At 38.4% G+C, this 25,867-nt stretch overlaps 1 protein-coding gene across 2 annotated transcripts in view; it reads left to right on the top strand.

The window, feature by feature from the left end:
• The window catches only part of PDE4D (phosphodiesterase 4D), a 706,231-nt gene that overhangs the window by 95,265 nt on the left and 585,099 nt on the right, over positions 1-25,867 (top strand). For both annotated transcript variants that reach the window (XM_060690685.2, XM_034440934.3), the window contains exon 2: positions 17,194-17,300. In XM_060690685.2, coding sequence (XP_060546668.1) covers positions 17,259-17,300 — 42 coding nt within the window. In that variant the 5' untranslated portion in view covers positions 17,194-17,258. The remainder of the gene's footprint in view (positions 1-17,193; positions 17,301-25,867) is intronic.

Genomic DNA, 25,867 nt, shown 5'->3' with positions numbered 1-25,867 from the left:
ACATTTTCAATTTATTTCATTTTCAGATCACATACTCTATCTTCTAAGCCAGGCAGGGGGAAAGTCAAGTAATGCACCAGCAAGATAGATGAACAGTCAGAAACCTGCCCATCAAGTCATCCAGTGCAGAGGGTATCCAGCAAGACAGCTGGAGAAGCTTTGCTAAGAATTTCATATGCTGAACAGCAAGGAAACTGTTCAGGCACTGATAGAATTAGAAATCTAGTTTGTTATTGATTCCAGCTCAGCTTTGGAATAAAAAGGGAGGAATCTGAATTCCAGGAGGCAGAGTATTAAAATATACTGTATTTTAATATACAGAGTATTAAAAATTACGCTGCTAGAGTAGAGGCTGCACAAACAGTTTCCCTCAGACTGTTGTTTTTAATCATCCTGAATACGTACATTTTTATTGACTTGTTCAGAGCTGGAAACTTAGTGGCACAATTTCTCATTATATGGACATTGGAAAAAATAATATAAACCCAATAATGGGGTTAATATGGTTTACAAAACAAAGAGGCTGGTAAGAAAATCCTACATACCACACTCATTTGCATTACTGCTCCACAAAATTGGTTTGCAAGAACAGAAATGTAGAGCTATATAGTAAATGGAGTTGGTGTAACTGTAAACCAAGAATCTCAGAGTTAAATTGCCATCAATGCTATATCAGGATCAACCTAACAGCTTGAGAGGCACAACACTGAAGACCAAAGTCTCCAGTTGAACAAAAATTAAGAAAATGAAGATAATTACAGCATGCTATCATACATGCATACAACAAGCCAACTGTTGTGGTCCGCCAGCAGCCTGTGGAGCTGGCAGCAGAGTCAGACAGTCAGGAAGCAGAGGAAGAACATGGGCCAGTCCTGGACACTGGGGAAGGCCCGGATGAGGGCTCTGCGTTGGAGGCAGAGATGGGGCCAGGGCCATCTGGGAGTGATATGTGGACTCCGGACCCTCCAGAGGTGGACAGCAGAGATGCAGAGGAACAGGAGGAGCCTGTTCCTAGTGCACGCACGAGAAGAGCTGCCAGAAGGCAAGAGCAGCTAAAGCAAAAAGGACGACTTGGGAGTAAGGCCAAGAAATGATTGGCCCCTCCCATAAGGCTTAAAAGACCAGCAACAGCTCTTGGGTATCTTCGTTGATAGATTTGTTTCTTGTCTTGCTGCATTTATTTCTTGTCGGCGTCTTTTGCTTCTGAACTTTTGCCAAGAAAAGCCTTTGGCAGTTTGCTACAGTAGACCAAAATTGGTGATAAGGCTGAAGAATTGTGTTATGAAGAATTTGTTTTGAATTAGTTTGGACTACGCTGAGAATGAGTTAATTCTCAGCTGTTCTAATGAAGTCTGTTTGTTTTCGAACTGATTGCGTCTGATAATACCTACTTGGGCCTGGGTCACAACACCAATAAACCACAGCACTAATAGAGTGCTGATGCCAATGTGTCCACCGTCTTATAGCCCTACAGAAGATCTCTGCTGCCCAGACCTGTCCTTCCTAATTACTGTTACAGACTGTAGAAAGTAGTGTGCTCTAGACCGAGTTATGTTATGTTCCCCTTTCCTTCACTGAACTGAAACCTTATTTTTTTGGTTTCACTCCTTCTTACCCTTTTTCTGCACTCTACAAACATGTTAGTTACCTCTAAAGAATATATTTTTGCTATGTTAGGTTAAGAAGTAAGATGTATATAAAAGGTGAGGCTAAGACATGGGTGACTGATATATGAGATATATGAGAAGGTAACTGTTATTTTTAAAAATATCTTTTTTATGCTTGAACATACAGTATTTGCCTGTCTACAGATTAATTTAATTCTGAATGCTGGAATTTCCTCAATCCTTATTTTCCGTTTATCAAAAGTGTTTGCTTATGAGCACCACTTATATCTCCCAACAGATGTATAGTTCGGTATTGCAGATTGATTTCAACTTCTAAAGTGTTTGACTAATTAAAATATTCAGGTCAGCTACAAACAGAAGGGTAATTTCATTCTCTCTCCCTGTCTTTGGAAGAAAAGGCAGCACATAGTAAATAATTAGGTGAGAGTCTTATTTTCTTTATTAAGATAGATTCCCCCAAAACATTGTAGATAAGTATAGGTTTTCCAATCTGATACATTTTAGTTGTCCTGGTGTCGAAATCATGTTATTTCCTACAAACTGGATGTGATGGGAACTGGAGTACAAGATGTGATACTCTTTAATATTTTAGGAGGCATCTCTATTCTTGGCCCAAGTTGAGCAGTGAATGCAAGTTATCTTCAGGGGAAGAGGACATTTGCAAGGGAAGGAAATCACTACACTTTAATTAAAATGCTTATTTCCTTGGGTAATAGTGTTAAATGCTTATTATGATGATAAAATGAAGCTGACTCTGAAATTAACTGAGAATTAACCCTTGCATATTTAGAATAATAGCCCCACTTGAAAAGCCTGGTGTGAGGGGTAAAACTTGAAGAATTTGTGGTTCTAACTAAGGTCCAAGTATTTATGCTGGCGGTAGCAGAGATAATTTCTGCTTCACAGAAATCCAATCTTAAAATTAGATTGGACAACAATGCATCTTTTGTATTGTTTCTCTTTTTTTAATTTTAATTTTGCAAATGCCATTACACAGCTGAAAATACTTTGCAAATTTGTAGACTTCTTGAAAGTAACAGTCCCAACATATCTCAAGAGCACCAATTTGGGAATAGTTACTTTAGACATACTATTATCTGCATTGGAAACATTTTGCAAGTACCGGTAAGCAGTTCCCACTTGGTTCTAAGCACACTGAATGTCTCAATCATACAAGTCAGGCTTGGTCATGTGGCTCTTTTCTTTTCAATGAACTACCCACCACTGTGAATAATTGAACAATCAGACACTGCCTCTGTTATCGAGCTGGGGTCATGAGGAAAATGGGTTCATGCACTTTGTAGTACATGTAGGACGTCAAGGTAAATAGCCATGTCAACAACAAAATTGGGTAGGACATATCAAGGACAGATACATAAAGATGTCTGACATTGTCTTTGACATGAGGAACAACCAGAACATTGCTCTTTTCTGCCTCAGTGGGCTTTCTCTTGCCTTGCCTTCCAGATCTTTTCTCCCTAATTGGCAGAATTAAGTTGGAACACCATCTTATCAACCAGCTGCAGGCTACAATAATTTAGAAGCCTACCACGCTGCCCAGCAGCTCATAAGCAGAAGGAAGAACTTTCCATTGCTACCAGAAAGCTGATGCTCTGGATAAAAGAAATATCTTTTGTAATTAGTTTGCTATACAGGACTATTTCTCTAGTTCTCATGCAATTTGCGTCTTTCTGGAAAGTAGCTATCTTTCATCAGAATCAGCATATTGTAAAATACTTTATCCTTCCTAATTTCAAATTGTACATTTTAAGAGAAGGAATTTAATTACATTTGTCAACTCTTCCTAGAAGCTGTGGCTTGAAAAACGAGCAGTAAAACATTTCCTTTCATTATGGGACATATAGGTAACTATTCTCAACCTCCATTTGTCCTAGACAAATTCAGGGTCCCAAAGATACATAGGTCCTCAGGGAAGTTTGACATTATACTTAAGAAACAAAACTTTTCTATATGTAATTAAGCTAATGATTTAACAGAAGGAGCAAGGGCTTTTTTTTAATGTAGTGCAGTCACTCATAACTGGATATACGTTATACAGCTTTCTCTGAACAGTTGCATTAGGATTGCGGTTCCAGAATTTCCACTACATGCATTCCGCCAATAATTTGGATTAATGGTTTAACATTTTCATATTCCAATGCTTCTCTTATTTAGCAACCAACCCAGAATAATGCACAAGTATAAAAGCATAGGAAGGGATCACCACACTAATATCAGAAGCTATAAAGTAGCTTTTTAGTAATGGAAATGTTTTCACAATGTGTATACACATTTCCATTTCGAAGAGTTAATGACATGTAATGAGGACACATAATTGAACTCTCTACTCTTCCTAGCTAACTTTTGGCTTAAAAAAATAAAAATAAGGAATGACTTTTTAAAAAGTACTTGATTTTAATAGTAAACATTGTGAACTGACTACAGTAGTTGTGATTATCCAAATTTCAGTTCAAGTTGTACTTGTGAAAGCATATAGAAAAGTCAGACTGAAGGGGACGGGCCCCTTTGTGGATTACATCCACTGCTCTGCCCTGCTCTAATACATGATATGAACATAATACATAACACAGAGACCAAGTCAAAAGCTAACTACCAATTATATATTAGAATGGTAGCTGAACCAGATCATCTGTTAAACTGTAATGTAGTTTGTTTTGGCTTGACGTGTTAGATGGACACAATAGGCGCTTCATTGTGTTGTGTGCATAAAGTAGAAGTATGCACACCATTCACAGGAAGAAGAGATATGGGAAGTACCCTTATTTTTTTCTCATTCGTGCTCTGTTGCATTAAATGCTTTTATGCCATAGTAATCAACAGAGAGACATGGTGGGAAAAAGGAAGAAGCTTCCCCAGCTTTGTGCTCATTTTCGTATGAAGAACTGGCCTGACATTTTAATAGCCTGAGGCAGAGAAACATACATTACTTCTGTCAATGACCTGGCATCAAAGACCAATACTCTGCTTGGTGATCTGAGGCAGAAAATCCAACAAGCAACTATCCCGTCCACAAAAAGATGCTGATATTCTGATGTTCTCAGCATATATACCAGTAATTGCCTTAGCTATCATTTACTCAGTTTTCCTGTGGTTAGTCTCACAAGACATGCTGAACAGTAAATTAACCCTTTGGATAGTTTATATAAAACAAGGGTCCCTAACCTCTGATCCGCAGTCTTCTGCCGGGCCACGGCCTGTTGGGAATTAGACCAGTAGTGGGTTTCACTTACGTTTGCTACCGGTTTGGAACTGTGAGCGTGTGCATGCGGCACTTCTGCTCATGCACAGTACCTTCTGCGCATAGCATCCATGAGCATCCGGGCAGGTGGGCAGAGCCTCCCACTGCTGCTACCGGCTTGCTCGAACCGGGGCGAACCGGTAGAAATCCACCACTAAACTGGGTCGTGCAAGCAGTGTGCGAGTATGTGAAGCTGCATTAGTGCAAGCGGCACACATGCAAAACCACACACACACACACATACACACACACCATTGCCAGTGCTGGTCTGCAGAGCTGGAAAGGTTGGGGACCGCTGATATAAAATGCTTGTCTAAAATCCTTTTGGCTAAATAATTTATTGATGTGCTAGACTTATATACTGCTTTTCCTCAATGTATTGCTTTATCCTGCCCTGCCAAGTTTCTGACATACACATGCACAAACAAATCCATTTGCATATAACAAATACCTATTTTTTTTAATTATTTAATTTATATGCCGCCCTTCTCCGAAGACTCAGGGCGGCTTACAATGTGCTCAGCAATAGCCTTCATCCTTTTTGTATATTTATACAAAGTCAGCTTATTGCCCCCACAAACTGGGTCCTCATTTCACCTACCTTAGAAAGGATGGAAGGCTGAGTCAACCTTGAGCCTTGGCGAGATTCGAACCCTGCAGTAATTGCAGGCAGCTGGTCTTAATAAGCTTAATAACAGGGTGCCTTAAACCCCTGTACTACCAAGGCTCTTACCTATTAACTATGCTAACACACACAAAAAAAGCAAACAAAATACTTCATCGGAGGACTCTCCCAGAGTTGCAGAGGATAAGGGCTGTCTGAGCCTTGTCTTTCAAAAAACCATCTTTAGTCTTTTCCCACCAGCCCTTTTTAAATATTATTGTTCATGGAAACAGCTCAGCTTCTCTTTACTGCCTCTTTTGACTGCAATAATGTGCAGTAAAACAGCATGAAATTAAATTTCTTGCTAATTGTACCAAACTGGCAGTGCAGAAGAGGGTAATGGGTAGTAAAAATATCCAAATGCAACATTGATTTCCAGAACAAACAGCATACATGAAGTTTTCAGCTACCATTTGCCTCATTCTTTTGCAATTAGAGTGGATTTCTTTTGCTAGTAATACACTATTTAATTTGCAGAAAACTTGCTAGACATTAGTGAACACTGAACATATCCTAGCACTGGGTTAAGAAAAAGTACAGTGAATTGCTCTTCTTTGGGGCACAGGTAGGCAACCAGCAGCTTGCGTACCAGATGGTTCCCTTACCTGCTCTGTGGCCCATGGAGTTCTAGGAAGTCCACTCATTTTTCCTTGTGCTAAGCTACTGGACAACATGGAACAGATGCCACTTTTGCCAATACTAATGGCAGCCTGGAAATACAGATCTTGAGTTACATGATAGGGAAAGAGGGGATTGACTCTGGTCGTCATCTTGACAATTGCTGTTAATGGAAGCAGAGAAGTAACAATCTGAAGGCATTGGTCTAGACAAGAGATGATTTCTTCTGATAATTCTTCTCAGGATTGTTTATTTTCTACTATGATATAGTAATGGAGGAACAGTATTGTAGAGGGGTATGGATGCTTGTGTTTGAAATAGAAAGAAAAAGGTAAGGATGTCTGGGTTTACACTTCATACCAAACTAAAATGCTCTTTGTGGATTTGATATGGGCATACTATATGAATGCATTACATCTTATTCAAAAGTAACTGGTGTGGAATCCCAGCTTCTTGGGATTCTGGGATTGCACAGCACACTAAACCCAAACTAACCACACCACTAGTTTACAGAATATACTGGCTAAAATGTAACTGGATAGTTTGTGCCTTTGTTTTATGTAAACACAGAGTGTTTTCCAGTGTGGTGGTGATAGACTCTTGTCTTGTAGCTTTTTAGACTGAGTACAAACTGAAGACACGCCCACTGCCAATGGTCCCCAGTTTCGATTCAGTCTAAAGCTCTGCTAGAGGTGTCAGGGAGAACTCCTGGAGCTCATTAGTATTTAGGTTAATTTTAGTAGATTACAACTAGGAAAGAGAACAATCAGGTACACAGCCTTCAAATTGCAGCGTGAAGAGCCATTGGCTCGAGCCTGCTGCTAGCCTTGGAGAGTGGCGCGCGGGCAAGTGGTTGTCTGGAAGACGACTCCACAGGCAGTTGGCGCCATTTTGGGGAAAGTGTGAAGGGCCATTGTCTCGAACCCGCTCCCCCAAAGCAGGAGACTGCATGAATTTGCAACTGGAGTGCAGGGAATGCCAACCGGCTGACTGGGCTGATGAAAATCACAGCTCCACAGACGGTGAAAGGGCTTTGAGCAAAGGAAGCTCCTTTTACAGCCAGTGCCATTTTGAGGCGCTTGTCAGTTTTGGCATTGTTTTTGGGCGTGAATTCTGCAGAGGTCGGTAAAAATACCGCTGACAGTCACCAATTTTACCTGTGAATAGTGTGAAGGGCTGTGGGCTCAAGCCTGCTACTCAGGAACAGTGCTCCAGCAGCAGAACTGTTTATCGAGCCACAGAGCCTGACAGATAGAACGCAAGCTGCAGTTTGTACCTGAGACCTGATTAGAAGTGCTTGCCAGCTGGAAGCACACTACAGAAAGGGGCTATCTCAGCTACCTGCCCAGAAGGGAGCGCAGACCCTGAGCAGCTTCAGGCACAAGTGGCGTGGAGAGGCTCTTTCGGCTGCCTGCCCTGTTAGGAGGTAGACCAGGACCTCCAACTTCTATCTGTATCAGAAGACCTGCTGAATTGAACCTTCGTGCCTTTGAAAAAAAAAAAAAAGGGACTTCCAGGATTGCTGTGGGGAGACAAGCTGGGTTGACTATCAGACAATAGTGTCTACAGCTTCTAATAGTGCCCACAGAGAGATGGCTGGGAAAGCTCAGTCGGACAGGGCTACCAGTCGAGGCTCCAGATATGTATCCTCTAGATCCAGGGTCACCAACTTTCAGACCTCAGGGACCACTAAGTTCATAATTTTAAATCCTGCAGACCACTAATATGATCTGCCTAATAACAGGCTGGGTGGGCATGGCTAGTGGTCATGTGACTGGATGGGCATGGCCAACTCCTTGCCTCCCTGCCCAGGCTCCTTAGGGCCACAACAGGAAGCAGTTGTTGGAGCTAAGCAGCCACCACGAGAAAGAGTTGGCAAAACAGCTCAGTCCAAATTGGATCTGACCAGGAAGGAGGCTCAGCAGAAGCACCTCACTGCGGACTACAAGCATAGGCTTTTCAAGCAGAGGGAAGACCTGCGGGAGTGGAAGGCCAGTTACTGGTGCCTGGAGGCTCAGCGGGCTGAGATGATCAGCTAGTTCCAGGCCATGATGCAGTCCCTCTGGCTCTTCGTCATCAGCGGCACTTCCCTCCAGACTTTGCCCAAAGCCCCACACCAGGAGGCCGAAGCAGACCGCAAGTCAGAATTTCTGCCCCCCTCTGTCCCACACAAGAAGACCTCGAAGTGGGAAACTTTCTGCAGCAACACAAATGTTCATTGCACATATCAGTCCCAGGTTTGAGGACCCCTGATTTAGTGCAATATTAAAAATGTAAATAATTTTTCTGCAGACCACCAAAATTTTCTCACGGATTACCAGTGGTCCATGGATCCCCTGTTGGTGACCACTGCTCTAGATCTAAGAGTGGGATCAAGGGAGCTGCAGCCAAGATAAGGCCAAGGCTCTCGCTAACAAGAAACTATCTAAGGCCCAGGAAAAGGCGGAACAAAGGCTTCAGAGAGCATTAGAAAAACAGGTGGCAAAAGGGGCAAAAGCAGCAGAGAAGTTAACGCAGCTAAGCTCCCTAGCAGACAAAGGCATTATTGCAGATCCTTCTTCTGGCCAGATATTGGAGCCAGACAATGGCAATGCAACAGGGGGCTCAATTTTCCAGGAAGAGCTGGCCTCAGTGCTGATGGCAGATCCTGGCCCTTCAATGAGTGGCATGTGGCCTCCACTGTCTCTGTCACTTTTGCCACAAGATAGGGTGGTTGCCAGTCATAGCAGCCGCTTTCACTCCTACTGAGGCCAGGTGGGGGAGGGTGACACAGGAATGCCACTGATAGTCCAGCAGTGGATTTCTGGGGCAGTTAAGTGAGGCTTTGAGGCTGGCTGGCAGCATTATCAGCAACCAGCATCGGTGGTGCCCGATTTGCAGGGGGAGATCATTTCAGGACCCAAGAGACATAGATGATTATCAGGGTCCCTGCTCTCCAGACTCTTCCACAAGGAGTAATAATTCTATCTCCGAGGAAGAGAATCTGATTGATTGGGAGGTCTCAGAGGATGAAGGAATGGTTTATGCATCATAATAAGCTAAAACAAACCGTGATGAACTAATATCAGTCCAGTTTTATATTCCCCATGCAACAATCTCAGTCCAACTCAACTCACAAGTTTGTTCTTGTGAGGAAAATAGAAGGAAGGAATATTAGGAATGTTTGCTGCCTTGAGTAACTCATAAAGCAATAAAGGCAAAATAAATATCTAATAAAACAAATAAAACAATATTTTTGAATTTAGGTCTTTTCGCTATGAGAAGAATAGATAACCATTGACACGTATAGAAGATGTACCTCCAGAGACATCTTTCAGGGGAAGCAAATCCGCAATATAATGTTTTGAATGGGAAAAATAATAGGCCCTTTTTAAAACCAATAGATATAGTCCATCCTGACTAGATGAAGTGGGTTCCTGGATGCTGATTGGCATGCTGTAGGACTGTCCACTCCCCTTCAGCCATTGGCCCTTTTGCTTTTACCAGTAGCTGCCAGAGAGACCAGACCCCTCTGTTGTGCAGTTTTTTTCCCCTTTTGTATGAATGGCAATATTGTGGAAGACCAAATATATGGGTCTTCTGTGAGATGGGTATTCTGACACCACAGTTTGCTTCCATTAAGGTTTAGCCTGCATAGTATTGGGCTCAGGGAGAATGGCTTGCTTGGCCAGGATCAAGGGTGGAAGAAGAACTAGGTCTCCTCTATGGCCTCCTGGACAGACTGATGCTGTGGCCAAATGTTTTCTCAGATGTTGCCAGACTAGCCACTTCAGGGTGACGTGCAGTGATGATGCAGATTGCTGGAAAGGACCTATAGCCAGAGGAGCTGGGGAGTGGGGGGCAGGGGATAGAACAGGCATGGTTCCCTCTGGATCAGTGATCATTGCGCAGGGAGCAGGCAGTGGAGAGCTCTTTTTCCACTCGCGGACAAGAAAGTAACCCATTGTCAGCTCATTGCAGAATGACTACTTTTCAAAGTGACTTTTCTTCCACATCTAAGAATTTAGGTTAAACCAGAGCAAGTTAAAAGCAGAATGCTGTTTTTAAGAAGCAAAATGTGACACCTGCTTTAAAAAGTTATGTAATGCTGTGAGGAATGGGGTTTCTTCTGTTTTCTGTGACTTTCTATCCCAAGATTTTTCTATCCCTTACCTAAATATTTTTCTTTACTTCCAAAGGAAGATTTTAAGGATACCTGCTAAGTTAATATTATGTTCAATATTCTTTTGAATCCTAGTATAGTTTGTGTTTTAGCTGTAAATTACGAAGTTGTTTGGAGAAGCTGTGAATGTTTTTAAAAATTATACACTGTACTAGAGGAAGCTCAATTATTCCACCTCCTGAAAAACTGTGTAATGTTACTCTGTGTAATGTTGGATTAAAACTTTGGTAAGCAAACTTGATTTTCAAGGACAAAATCTGAATATTCTATTTTGCATTGCACGAGCAATAAAAGGATTTTTGCCTTAGGCTGAGATCAAGGGCCAATCCTACTGTTAGCCAGAGAAAGTACAGTTTTGCCTAATATGCATAAATTTCTTAGGTATTGTATGCTAAAATCAATGTTATTCACTTTCATTGTTTTTTCTTTTTGTTCCTTTTAATAGCTAAATTATTTAAGGGAAGTATGTGCTGTTAAGATGTTACTTAAAATACACACCAGTATTCCATAAAAATGACTTTCAGGGGGAGCTGTAAAGGTGGGCTTTTCTGCAGTGGGTTTTGTGAACCTAGCTATTGGTGTTTTAAAATTATGGTTTGCAGTTTAGTGTGCATAAGCCCAACCAATTATTGTTCATTAAATTAACTATGATGAAGCAAATCAGGATAGGTGCAATGTGTAGATGGGTCAAAAAGCTTGAACATTTAAATATATTGGAACAGAGTGCAACTAGTAAGTAGGAAGTGGTCTAGTATGTGGGAGTTCAGAAAGTTTGTTTATGAGTGAGATGGAAAAGGTATAATAATGCTTCCTTCTCACTTTTTTTAAAACAACAGTTAGAATCCAATGGGGATATTTTCTCCAGACTTTTCTATGCAAGCTGCTTTGAATTATTTATGATTGCAAGGGACCAAGAGGGGGATAGCCCAACAGATCTGAACAATTAATACCAGTCTCTGTTTTTTTAATGATATTCAGAATCCATTTTCTGAAGAGATTGGACAATCATTTGTCTGAAATGATACAGGATTTCTGTTTAAGCAGAAGACCTCCAAGATCCCTTCCAACTCTGTTATTCTGTTATTCTGAAGAGGTTTCCTCTCCCTACCTGATGCAACACTTACCCCTGTGAATATTTTGTATGCTGTAACTGCACAAGCAACTTCAGAATGTGAGAAGATAAGGCACTGTGAGCCGCAAACTATTAAAGGGGCATCATATGAAGCTTCAATAACTTGATATGATATTTTCTGCTAGGTATCCTAATTATAAAATGGTTTCTTCTGATCCTTGCCTGGTCATGAAGTGTGACCTTCATATTTTTATTCACAGGGAAGAAAAATATCAACTGAAAACCAGATCATCCATATTCATCTAGCAGATACACAGGCCAACAAATAAAGTCTCTTTCTTTCTTTCTTTCTTTCTTTCTTTCTTTCTTTCTTTCTTTCTTTCTTTCTTTCTTTCTTTCTTTCTTTCTTTCTTTCTCCCTCCATAGGTATAAATTTCCTTTCCTTTCCTTTCCTTTCCTTTCCTTTCCTTTCCTTTCCTTTCCTTTCCTTTCCTTTCCTTTCCTTTCCTTTCCTTTCCTTTCCTTTCCTTTCCTTCCCTTCCCTTCCCTTTCCTTTCCTTCCCTTCCCTTCCCTTCCCTTCCCTTCCCTTCCCTTCCCTGCTCTCCCCTCTCTCCTCTCCATATACATTTCAGGCAGGCTGAAATATCTCTTTTTAAAAGCCTCATGAAGCACCCTCAACTACTGCAGCTCCACTGATTTATTGTTCTCGCTATCAGGAAATTTTTCCTTAGTTCTAGGTTGGTTCTTTCCTTGATTAGTTTCCAACCACTGCTTCTTGTCTTGCCTTCTGGTGCTTTGACGAATAGGTTGACTCCCTCTTCTTTGTGGCAACCCTCAAATATTGGAGAACTGCTATGATATCATCCCTAGTTCTTTTCACTAGACTAGAGATACCCAATTCCTGCAACTGTTCTTTTGTTTTAGCTTCCAGCCCCCTATAACATCTTATTGCTCTTCTCTGCATTCTTTCCAAAGTCTCAACATCTTTTATAGTGTAATGACCAAAACTGGATGCACTATTCCAAGTGTGGTTTTACGAAGGCCTTATAAAATGGTACTAAGATTTCATGTGATCTTGATCTTATCTCTCTGTTAATGCAGCCTAGGATTGCATTGACCTTTTTGGTGGCTGCAGCACAAGGGCTGGCTCATATTTAAGTGATTGTCCACTAGGACTCCAAGATCCCTCTTGCAGTTATTGCTATAGAGCCAAGTTTCACCTAATCTGTACCTGTACATTTGGTTCCCCCCCCCTAAATGTAAAACCTTACTTTCCTCTACATTAAATTTCATTTTGTGGGATAGGGCACAGTGTTCAAGTCTGTTAGATCTATCTGGATCTTGAGCCTATCCTCTGGGTATCCTCTTGGATACTCCTGCCAGTTTGGTGTTGTCTGCAGATTTGATGAGTTCCCTTTCTATTTCCTCATCTAAATCATTTATAAAGGTATTTAGGAATAGTGGACCTAAAACGTAACCTTGGGGTACCCACTGCTAACTTCCCTCCATGTAATGTATTTCCATTAAGGACTACACATTGAATGTGGTTTGTCAACGAGTTATGAATCCATCTGGTGGTGATGCTGTCTGTCCCGCATTTTTCCAGTTCACCAAGAACTAAGTTGTGATCTACTTTGTCAAACTCCTTGCTGAAATCCAAGTATATTACGTCACAGCATTTCACTGGTCCACTAACTTAGTTACTTTGTCAAAGAATGAAATAAGATTTGTTTGGTATGATCTGTTTTTGACAAACCCATATTGGCTTCTGGTTATAACTTTGCTTGCTTCTAGGTGTTCACAGGTCTGTTACTTTATTATCTTTTTCAGGATCTTCTCAGGTATTGATGTCAGGCTGATTGGTCTGTAGTTTCCTGGATCTGTTTCCCCCCCCTTTTTTTGAAGATGCACACTACATCAGCTCTTTCCCAGTCCTCTGATACTTCCCCGGTGCTTCAGGATCTTTGAAAGATATGGTTCAGTGGTTCTGAAATGACATCTGCCAGCTCCTCAGAACTCTGGGATATAATCTGTCAGGTCCTAGTGATTTCAACTTGTATAGAGTAGACAGAGGTTCTCTTACCATTTTCTTGCCTATTTTAATTTGAATTCTTAGTCTGTCTTTTATGGTTCTGTTTTTGGTCCTTTTCCCTTTCCTTTCTTCTTTCATTTTCCCTATAAAATAATTTCCTTAATGCAATACATTGGATTTTTCTTTTCCTTCCTGTCTTCCTGGTTATATAAATTATAATGATTAACATTTTATATGTGGCAATTTCCTTGGTTTTCCCTGTGGTGAAAAAAAAGCTGCTCAGAGATTGTAAACACACACTAGACATGAAGCACATATCCTGTACAATAAAAATTCACCAGTAGGATAATGAGATGTGGCCTTTTGCCTGGAGAAGCCATAAGCAGCTCTTGTACTAAGAGTGGAGATCTATTTTTTTTATTATTCAGTTGTCAAATAAACTTTGCCCTAAAGGAAGTTGATAAAAGCATCCTTAAACTGCTTTCAGTCTGGCCTCTGTTCATAATAGACAAACAATTTCATGCTTAGTTTCTGAAGGATGTAAGCAGCCGGCTACTTTCATGACCATTTTCAATTGTTCTGGTTATTTAGAAAAAGCAATACCATGGCTCTATTTGAGACATAATTTAACTGCACAACATACCTATTTATTTCCTAGAATATCAAATAAAACACTCTGCATCTTTGGCATAAAGATGTTGCCTTGATAGTCCCTGTGCCTGGATTAACGATTTGACCTTGAGTATCAACATAATATGACAAGAATATAAAGTAGATTTCTCTAGAGCAAGCACTTTTAAGAACCTGCCTAGAATACCATGTTTTTAGCTATCATCTTTAAAAAAGAGGCAGGTGGGAATCTTCTGGCAAATAAAATTGGGATATATTTCTTTTTCTTCATTGATTTGAAGTGACAAGAGTGTGCTCACAGAAGGCATCAGAATTCCAAGCCATAAATTGAGAAAGAATTCTCGAGTCATTAAATATCATTTCACTTAATAAAAATTAAGGCTATTGTTGATGTTGTTGTTATTATTGCTATGGCTATACTTATTTCTATAGCAAGGTCCCAAAGTACATATAGTGAGTAAGTAAGTAAGTAAGTAAGTAAATAAGTAAGTAAGTAAGTTATGAGACAGGTCACATTAAATTGGCTACTATCAATGTGAAAGGTTTGTTTCCTATAGAGATGGAATTCAAACTCTGTCTACAACCAAAAGTGTTGGGATTAGATTTAATAATCTCAGCTACATTTCTGTCCAATATCTACTAAGGTAACACTGTTATTGTATAAGTAATATCAGCTATTCTGTGGCCTCATTCGTACATTCACCTTCCATTACTGTTCTTTGGCCAACAATATTCTGTTGTCTAATTAAGAAAGGTGTGAGCAATTTATTCTCAGACTTTTTGTGCTTCCCTATCAGTCCCCAGAAATCACAGTGTTGAGTGACACCAGGGAACTGCCAAGAAACAGTAATTTTCTGCTATTTTTCAGATGAAAAAATAAAAAGGGTTTATAAATTGTGCCAAAAGAAAATATGCAAACATTTGAGTATGACAGTCATTGTAATAAGTGATTAAAAAGCTGAAGAGATCAAGGTATGGTCTCTTCTCAGCTGTGGGGCTCACTCAATGACTTGACCAATTATCAACCTACCTCATAGAGTTCCTTCTGCTGGAATAACATTAAAGGAGGCCCTCTTTGAAAGTGCAGACAAAAGAAAAGGATATACATACAATCCGTATGTATAAAAAACACAAATCTAGTAGGCAGCATGAAAGCCACCAAAATGAACCCAGTTTTCTCCAAATTTGATTCAAACATCTTTAAAAATGTCTCATCACTACCCCACAAAATGCACCCAAAATATCTTTCTTTAAAAGATCAGTTTTCCTTCAGAGAGACCAGAATGTGCCAAGTAAGGAACTGACTGAAACCTACTATTAAAATAATAATTAATGTTACAATATATCAATCACTTAGACAATTTTTTGAATTATATTCATTCTCTCCACATTGATAACTTCAGTAAATTTTAGAAGCAAATCCAATATACAGGTTCAGTTTTCCTTAAAACAATTAAATCCTGATTCTGTTGCTAGTCTTTACTACCTGCTGCTAATAGGCTGTGATTTCCATATGCCTTTAGCTCTCATTGCTAGTTCAGAACATCAGAGTCATGTACATTCATATACTTCCTAAATTGCTTTGTAACCATACATTGCACATGAATATGATTTTCACAGTGGTAGTTTTTATCAGCAGGGATGCTGTGATCTTTTCTATCACCTTTTAAGCTTGCTTCTGATGTGTTTGAAAAATCAAACATCTGTAAACAGTATTTCCAGCTGTGTTTTAAAGAAAGCAAATATTATATCTTGCCAATTCAGTGCTGATCAATGGATGACTCAGACTGAGCATGTTGAGCTATTCAAATAAAAATTTTCTTCCTTCTTGCTGTAGAAAGATTACGTGTTAAGATTTTCATTTGGAAACAACATCACGTCTGTAACCTATTGGGTTTAAAGTATGGATGAATTATTCACTGACACACAAATAATCGGTCCACCTTGCTTGCTGTACATCTTTTAAAATAGCCAAGATTGTTTTAGATGGGCCTTTGGCTTTGTCACAGGATTCTTCATGTAAAAATTAGCCAAACAATAGAATGGATTCACCCTGCTATTTGAAGTGAAAAGAGATGCTTATCTGGGTTTGTTGCACAGCTTCTTTCAGACTGAAAACTGAAATTGGTCTTTGAATAGTGTGCTGAAAATCATACTCCAAAAATGGGACCAAATTAATTATCCTCACTAACGTCTATGGAGATTCTCAGTCATCCAAGTCATGGTTGTCTCATGTTTTGAAAAAAACACCTTTGAGATATCCTTACTAATCTCTTTCAGAATGATAACAAGAGGGGACAATAATTGAAACTGCCCAGTGCATCACTCTTGAATGAATATGTTGCATCACACTTCATTTAAAGGAATGCAAGTGTGTTTTCGTGTGTATGCGTGTGCATGCACGCATGTACTTGTGTTTGTATATCAGAGAGAGAGAGTCGGTACACGATATAAGTGCCACCCGTATATAACTTTAAATGTATGGTTTAATTTATAAACAGTCTGTTTTATGCTTAAGTCTTTCTATTTATCAGTTGGAAAAGAATGTCCTCAGCTTTAAGGCTGAGTGTTTATACAAATGTCAAAAACAGTTTAAAGAACACCACAATCCCGTATCCATTTATTGGGACCAAGTCCGATTTACATTTGCAGTTTCTAACTCATTTTAATTCTTTATCTTCCATGTTCATACATAGTCTTGTACTGCAGTTTTAGATCCTAATTGCATTCCGTTTTACCAAATAGATTTACCGTCCCCAGGGAATGTGTTTTACATATGTTTTACAAGTACAAATTACTAATACTGATTCAGAGAATTGTAATATAGTTCTAAGTATGCATGGCATATAGCATTGTGCTAATATTCATATAAAGGCACCATCTCAAATGGAAAACAGTCATCTAATTTGTTTGGAGGGTGTTAGTATGGTATCTCAGAAAGCTCTTGATGCCAAGTTAATACAGCAGCCTTGTTTCATTTGGCTGATCCATTAGAAAATTCATGCTGCTCAGGATGATGGGAATGATATTTTAGCACCACTAAAAGCACTTTGTTAGGAGAACACAGGAGTTCAGCAATACAGTACCTTGAAAGTGAAACTATAATAGTATATTTTCTTTGCATTAGGTGAAATTTGCTCTTGTTGGAACTTCTGCTGCTAAAATCCCAGCCAGATCAGCAACTGCAACATCATGAGCAAGGATTCAAACTCTCTTTCTGTCAGAAGTAAAAGTGTAAGTAAGTGGTTGTGTAAACCTCCCTTCGTCTTTATAGATTCAATCAGTTGTGTTTCTTCTTACTAGGTTTGTGTGTGTGCATTAATAACAATGTTTAGGCAGTTTTGATGAACTCATGCTTTATCAGCAAGATATCTCCAAAAATGTTTTTCCTTCCTTCTCTCACCCATTTTGTTTTCTGAATTTGTATAATTGCCTCCTTGTACCTACAAACTATTCAGGATAGCCAGCAATAATTAAAATGAATAGAATATTGCAGCAATTAGAAGCAAAGGAAGCAGAGCTGGTTGCAGCAGTCTTGAACCTAGAAGTGATCTGAACATTTCTATAATATATTTTTTTTCTTTTTGAATTTATCCTATCTGGTGATTAATATGTGTCTTTGAAAAAAACAAAACAAAATCAAGGCAAATTAATTTGATTAGGAATATATTGTTAATTTACATTATTTTAAAATATGCTTTGGCATAGCAACATATTATTTTATCATGTTGCCATGTTTGGCAAAAGTATCACACCTCTAAGAAATTGCCAGTAAGATTATCACTGCCTTTAAATGCCTTAAAATCCTTTTTTTCATTTATTGGTTTAGAAGTGGTGTTGCAATTCTAGGATTTCATTCTCATGTGCCTTTTCTGATTTCATAAGATGTCACAGTCTATGCATTATCCATAAGGACGAAATGTGTGTTTTGACTGAGAAGTAGCCAGAAAATTTACGTACATAAAGCCACACGGAGTCTATTGATTCTGCTTAAATGTTCTTTATTTTGCTAATGTTATGTGAAGACAACCATGGAAAATACTTTACAGTTTAGCTTTCTTTCTCTCCTGCCCTTTAGAAATGACACCACACAGCTCAGAAGAAGCAAGGGCTTGAAAGTCTGTGTCTAGCTGATATGGCTTTGAGCCCAGAGTGCCCCAGTGGTTAAGTGTGGAGGGGTTGAACAGTGCTGGTTTTGCACAATATGCTAATGCTTATAAGTGAAGTGTGCATGGTAATATTTGACAGTGAAATGGGCTGCTTAAATTATGTTGCAAAGCTATAGGAAGTTGATATGTGTGTTAAAGAGAGGGGGGCGGTATTTATGGGGGATCTGTTAGAGCAGTTTCTTGGAAAATTGTAGAAAATTTTTGCATTTCCATCATAAGCCACTCATCCTTTTTGAAGGAGAGACACATACCACCCACCCTCAGGTGACCCATTCTTGCCACAAATGAAGTCTCTGACCTCTGTTTTCTCTCCTTTTCTGCTTCAAAAGTAGTGTTTTCCATCTTGTGTCAGTTAAAGTCACTCTGCCCCATGTGTGTGATGCATTTCAATTCCTTCCATTCCATTTGGCTACTGCATCTGCATTAGGAACATCCCTTCCCTCTGGCCGCTGATTGATACTTTCTGCTGCCATTCGTGGAGAGATAAAAATGTTGACCTTTTTGTCCCTCAGGTTTGTTGACAGAACAGGGCAAAGAAGGACGCAGATTTTTTTCTTTTTCTTTTAAAATGAGGCAAAACTACTATGTATGTATGTATGTATGTGTGTGTGTGTGTATGTATCAGTGGTGGGTTGCTCCCGGTTCGGGCCGGTTCGGGTGAGCCGGTAGTGGTGATGATGTGACGTCACCGAACCGGTTCTCTTTGACTGGGAGCTGGGCCTTCCCGCCTGCCCCTACATTAAACTTACCTTTATTTCTCGTTTTTTAGTCCAGCTGATAGGTGCGGCAGAGTGGATTGCCGCACCTCAGCTGGGCAGAAACCTAATGCGCTTGTGAGCATACATGTGGCGATTGCACGCAAAGCGCGTACACGAAGAGAACTGGTAGTAACACTGGTTGGAACACATCACTGGTATGTATATATGTATGTATGCATGTATGCATGTATGTATTTTATTTATTTCTTTTTTATTTCTTTATTTCTTTATTTATTTTATATCCTCTCCCCTCCCCCCACTTCTCTAATAAGGTGACTCTTACAGATCATAAAAAGATAAATGGAAAAACAAAAATGTAAAACTATGCAAAACAAAACAAAAAACCCAGAACTTTTTCTTTCTGTTCTAAGAGACTGGCAAAATAATGAAGTTTGGTGTTTTCTTTTTTTTTTCTCTTTTAATTGATCCAAGAGAGATAAAGAATCAGGGGAATCTATCAAACTGGTGGTCTTGGTAAATTTAGGTTGGGAAGAAGACCAAGCCACGATTGCAGCCAAAGCAAAGGAAGTGGTTGAAATCCAGAAGGGGATTTCTTAATTTGGCTTCATCTTTAGCTGAGGAAATGGGAAATGAACATTTAAAAGTGCAGAAAAATCTCTTGTGGAAGACTGCATTCATTATTCAAAGATCACATTGGTTTAATAACAGTTTGAATTGGAAAGTTGCTATCACCAGATGAGAACTGCAAGCCAAAGGTGTGCTTATTTTCTTTGAATTAAATATATCACTCTCCAATTAAACTGGGTTAACATCAGATGAAGTCAAGTTCACCTCAGCTTTCCATGCAGTAATGGTTTGTCATCCAGGTTTAAGTATTTGTAATGCTTCAGAAAGAGGTTTGGGTTTTGTGAACCCCCCCCCCCAAAAAAGGGGGGGATGTACAACTAGGAGAAAGGTATAAAATAAATAAGAAATGCATGGGATTACTGAATTAGCATAGGACACAACCACCCTTCCACTCCCAGATTAGCCATCTTTTATCCTAATATTATTATACAGGTAGTCCTCAACTTATGATCACAATTGAGCCCACAATTTATGTTGCTAAGTGAGGCATTTGTTAAATGAGTTTGCCCCATTTTACGACCTTTCTTGCCAGAGTTGTTCAGTGAATCACTGCAGTCGTTGAGTTAATAACATGGTTGTTGAGTGAATTTGGTTTCCCCATTGACTTTGCTTGTTGGAAGGTTGCAAAATGTGATCACGTGACCCTGGGACACTGCAACCATCATAAACGTGAGTCATTTGTCAAATATCTGAATTTTGATCACATCGCCATGGGGAGGCCACAATGGTCATAAGTGTGAAAAATTGTCAGAAGTCACTTTTTTCAGTAACGGTGTAACTTTGAATGGTCACTATACAAACTGTTGTAAATCAAGAACTACCTGTACTTTGATTCTCCGTCTTTCCAGCCAGTGAACTAAAATAGGAACAATCTGTCGTTGGAACAGGATCCTTGGATTTAACAGTGACCTGTTGTGTCTGAAAGGCAGAAGATCTGCTATGAAAGCAGGTCTGTCGACAAATTGGCCAATATAGAAGCTATGCTAGCTAGAATGTTCATTTTACTTAAAAATGACCTCCCTTTCTTTTGTACATTCATAGTGATATAAATAGTAGGACAGAAGCATAACTGGCTTTAAGCCTGGTGTGGTATTTTCAGTAATCTTAAAATGGAAGGGAGTATGCAATTTTTAATATACTATTGGTCTTTAAATAATTATAAATGGATCAAGAAAAATATATATGCTCTAGTTATAATTTCTAATTTCATTAGACTGGCTCTGAAAGAAAAAAAAAGCAAACCAACTACAGATGTAATTGTTTTTTTTTTAAATCAGAGGAGAATTTTAATAAATTTTAGAGCAGGGAATGGAGATTTAACTCATTTCCTTTCCTTTATCTACACCTGGATTTTTGTTAACTTTTCATCTTTGTAGTCCCTTGCTGTGGTTCCTGAGAAAGCTGGGCCTTGAGAATTTGTGGCAAATGTTGTGCAGGGTACAGATTTCTGTGTGAAATTACAATTTAATCTATGACTCATTCTCAAAGGTTATATCCAAAACAATATACTGCTAATTTTATCTTCCAACAATACAAATTTGACATCCTTCAATTTTATATTGGAGATAGCTTAAATAGTATCATTATAAGCCCTGCAAAATCAGCACATCCTAACTGAATTTCCTCTTTTGAGATGTAGAAGAAATATCCAGCAATAATTGCTTAAATCTGTGGCTGCAAAATAAAAGTTTAAATGCTTCTAATTACTTTCATAAAATCAAATCTGCCAAAATCCATAATTACCTTCCAGTTCTAGCCATTAAATTACTAGTAATTGTCAGATGCAAAGAATCAGGACCACACATTAAGTTCCAGTTAACATTTATTGCTCAAATTTATACACAATAATCCAGTCAACTAACAGTCAGCACTAAATTGGTGCTAGTTAAGAGTTAATGGATTTCAGTGGTGTGTGTGTGTGTATGCGTGTGGTGGACTTGGATCACTTGTGGGTATGTAACAATTCCCGACTGAATCCTCTCTTGTAGGGTTGCCAGGTCTGCTTCCAAAAAATAGCGGACAAGCGGAGGGGGGGGAGGTGTTAAGTAGTAAAAAAAATTAAAAAATTTTTACAGTTAAATTATATATTTTCTTACAAACATTTTAACACGTATTAAAATAATCACTTCAAAACTTTACTTAAAATTCAAAACATCAAATATATTATAATAATATGTAAAATATTAAATTACATTTTAATTTCATCATAAAGCTTTTGAATAAAAAAAATGTCCACTATTTTGTGAAAAAAAATAGTGAACATAATGTGAAAAAAGCGGACTGTCCGCTCAAATAGTGGACACCTGGCAACACTACTCTCTTGGCTCCACACCCAGATTCTGCCTTTTCTTCTCCTACCGTAATTTTATTAATAATTGGCAATTGAAAACGTCAAAGTAGTTTAATTAAAATTGCTCAAATCCAGACAAATTCATATTTGTTCTTTTGGTAGGGGGTTGCCTTGAGTTAGTTTTTAATTCCTGGAAACTGGCTAGACAAATCCCTGCAGTTTTCTTTTCAGAAGTGATTTGCAATTGCCTATGTCTTCGGGCTGAGAGTGAGTGACTGCCCCAAGGTTATCCAGCTAGTTTTGTGCCTAAGAACTCATGGTCTCCCAGTTTCTAGCCTGGTACCTTAACCGCCACACCACTCTGGCTCCCATTTTCCCATTATTATTATTATTATTATTATTATTATTATTATTATTATTATTATTATTATTATTATTATAGAATTTACTAATTTTATGAGATTCTCTACTGTTGGTTTAATCCTCATTGTTTCATTCATTTAAATTCTTTTTCAAATATTCCCACTGCAATTGGCACCATTCTAGGGACACAATTCTCAGGAGCTATTTGTGGATTGAAATCCAATTGAATAGTGCATTAATATGCACTATTTGCTCTATTACATACAAGATTTTATGCTATGTGAACTAATAAAATTTAAATCAGCAGTGGTATAAGTCAGCTGAAAATTTTAACTTCAGAATCAAATTCTTGGAACTCTTTTAACTTTGTTAAGTTGTCCTTATGTTTACAAACCAGTACAGACTTCACTAAAAGTTGCAATAAGTAACTGCTTTAACATTTTAGCTTTTCAAAGATTCAGCCTGTAAAATATTATAATCATGAAAGAATCATGGTTCTGAATCTTTTTTATTGCTTACAATAGTTAATAAGCAAATAAATCATTTATTTTATTCTGAACACAGCATTCCAATAAAAAGTTCTTCCTTTAGTACATGTAAATCTTGAATTTGTAACTTTTGTTTTAATTACTCTGCACATCACTGGAAAGTAATAAGATATTCTACATTTTCTGCTTTATTTTTCATTATTTTAGTCAAGCCCTTTTGATCATAATACCACCATGTTTCAACAATTGTAATTTGTTTGATTATTCTTTTGGGTAGCGGAATCTGCAGAAAGTTAACTTTTACTGAGAACTTGTTCATTTTCCTGAATCTTGAACTTTAATTTTCGGTCTGTGTGTCAATTCTATTTGCATCAGCTTTGTTCTCATAATTTTTTTCATAAACTTATTTTTATCCTCTCTCATCTTATTCCATACACAATACAGATCATGATGAAAGATTAATAATAACTTTTTGAATACACGAGTCTGTGCTAAAAGTTTTAAATCAAATTTCAATCTATATTTGGTCTTTCACTTTGTTTTCTTGTTAAAAAGCCTACAGATCTCATACAGGATATTTTTCCTAGGTGCATAATTATTTTCAAATGTTTCATATAATACATGGATATTACTCTTATCAATTTCTTCATAAAATTGTAACTTCTTCATCAACATGCAAAATCTGAGCAGTCATTTTAAAAAATTTAGAAAGCATTTCCTTCAAATGTTGTGGCCACATTCTCTCAATATTCTTCCAACGTGTCTTTATGTATTTCTGACACCATAATGAGTTAAGAATAACATACTGGAATGTTAAAAAAAAAATGCATGCAGTACATAAAAAACCCCCAACTGTATAGATCTAAATCAGGAGTGATAGACTATGTATGCAACAGCCAATATATATTTTTATTCAACTATGATTTACGCATAAATAAATCATAGACACAAGTGATTAAGCAAATTCTACTAAATATCAACAGCACGAGAAGGGACGTTGTTCCTTCATCATGAAATGAAACTTGCTATGTGAATGCCAAGATAATGTTAAGAGAAGGCTTTATAGTTGACAACAAGCAACAAGCAAGCTGTCTGTTTATAGTTCCTTCATCTGACCTATCCTGAATCTAAATTTAAAAAAAATGCACCTTACACATATGATTGTTTTCATACTGGGAATAAACAATTTAGTAGAAAAGGCACTGGGATATGGAAAACTGGAAAACAGTGTTCTGAAAGCTAAATTTCTCTACCATGCAAACTTGCAAATTAAATCGATAGATGCTTCTGCTGAGATAGAAAGTCTCAGGCTCTTCTGTCAACTGCCAAGTGATTAATCACCAAGGAAGAAACAGTCAAATCAGAATTGGGGGGAAAAGGATCAGAGTGAAAGCCAAACAGATGTGCATGGAATTTTCAAAAAATATCAAAGAGACCCCAGAAGCACCTGCGTATCATATTTCATCCTCTTCTTTTCCTTTGCTTTTTTAAAAAAATCAATATTTGCTTTTTCTGTGGGTGCTATTGTTGCATTTATGCATCGTGCTGGACCAGATCAGTTGAATACAACTGGCTATCTTAAGTTTTTCTATGTTTTTATCTCTTGAACTTCCAAAAACAAACCAAAACCAGACTGTTTTTTAATTTTAAATACTGTAAATTGTAGTTTACTGTAGCTCCAGCCATGATCTTGGCTTCCTGCAATATCTCTACAGATAATGAAGCTCTGGACAACTGCCAGTCCTAAAGGACTTCATCACCCAAAGCTAATGACATTTCTGGATGTCAACTGACTATTGATCCAGATTCAAGATTCTGTACTTCAAATATATATGACTCCAAACAACTTGAGGTCAAGATATCTGGCAGACTACCTTCATTGTTATTGGCCAAGTTGATTGTTAATATCTTCTGTTGCGGTTTTCCTGCATATACTGAAAGCTAAGATTTGAAATAGAGTACAGGTACTCTTCAACTTATGACTACAATTGAGCTCAAAATTTCTGTTGTTAAGTGAGACAGTTGTTAAATGAATTTTGCCCCATTTTGTGACTTTTCTTGCCAAGTGAATTGCTGCAGTTGTTAAGTAAGTAACATGGTTGTTAAGTGAATCTGACTTCCTCATTGACTTTGCTTGTCGGAAGATCGCAAAAATTGATCACATGACCCAGAAACACTGCAAATGTCATAAATATAAAGTAGTTGCCAAGCATCCAAATTTTGATCTGCATGGGGATGCTGCAATGGTTGTAAGTGTGAAAAATGGTCATAAGTCACTTTTTTTCAGTGCCATTGTAACTTTGAATGGTCACTAAGCAAATGGTTATAAGTTGAGGACTACCTACATCAAACCCTCAGTTTCAGAGATCATTAAATCATTCCTGAATGCTCATTCAACCTTGCAGTACATCATTTGCATCATTTACATAATTTGTATAATTCAAATAATATCATTTGTATTATTGTGTCATGACAAATGCCATGAGTTGATGCAAATGGTGAAAACTGATGGAGATAACAAATAGTCTGGATTACTTTGGAAAACATACATTAAATGCTGGCAGTATATGAATAAATATGTCTATTATATCAAAATCTATTAAACGGAGAGCCAGTAAACCAAGAGCTTATTGGAGTGAAACTTTACACAAATATGTGACATACATAAATGTATCCATTTATTAAGAATTCTGTTCTGGAGTTTTTCAAGGCTTGGGTTTCTCTTCGTAATTCAACTTATCTGTGAGGAACTGACTCTTATGACATTTTCCCTAGTAGTTCTTAGAGCTGTGATGGCAAACCTATGGCATGTATGCCACAGGTGGCATGCAGAGCCATATCTGCAGGCACACAAGTTGTTGCCCTAGCTTAGCTCCAGCGTGCATGCACATGCCGGCCAGCTGATTTTTGGCTGGCCCTGCCCACGCCACCCCTCCCTTCCCATGAGTCTCTACATGGCCCATTTTGGATGCCAAGTAAGTACAGGGCTCACATGGAGGCTTTGGGAGGGCATTTTCGCCTTCAGAGGGCTTCTGGGGGGATGGGGGAGACCATTTTCGTCTTCCCCAGACTCCAAGAAAACCTCTGGAGCTTGGGGAGGACGGAAAATGGGCCTACCGGGCCTCCAGAGGCTTTAGGGAGGCCT

Source organism: Pantherophis guttatus, chromosome 2 (genome assembly GCF_059756535.1).
Source record: "Pantherophis guttatus breed Tessera chromosome 2, ASM5975653v1, whole genome shotgun sequence".
Taxonomy (NCBI): Eukaryota; Metazoa; Chordata; class Lepidosauria; order Squamata; family Colubridae; genus Pantherophis; species Pantherophis guttatus.
This window is presented reverse-complemented; position numbering and strand designations above follow the sequence as displayed.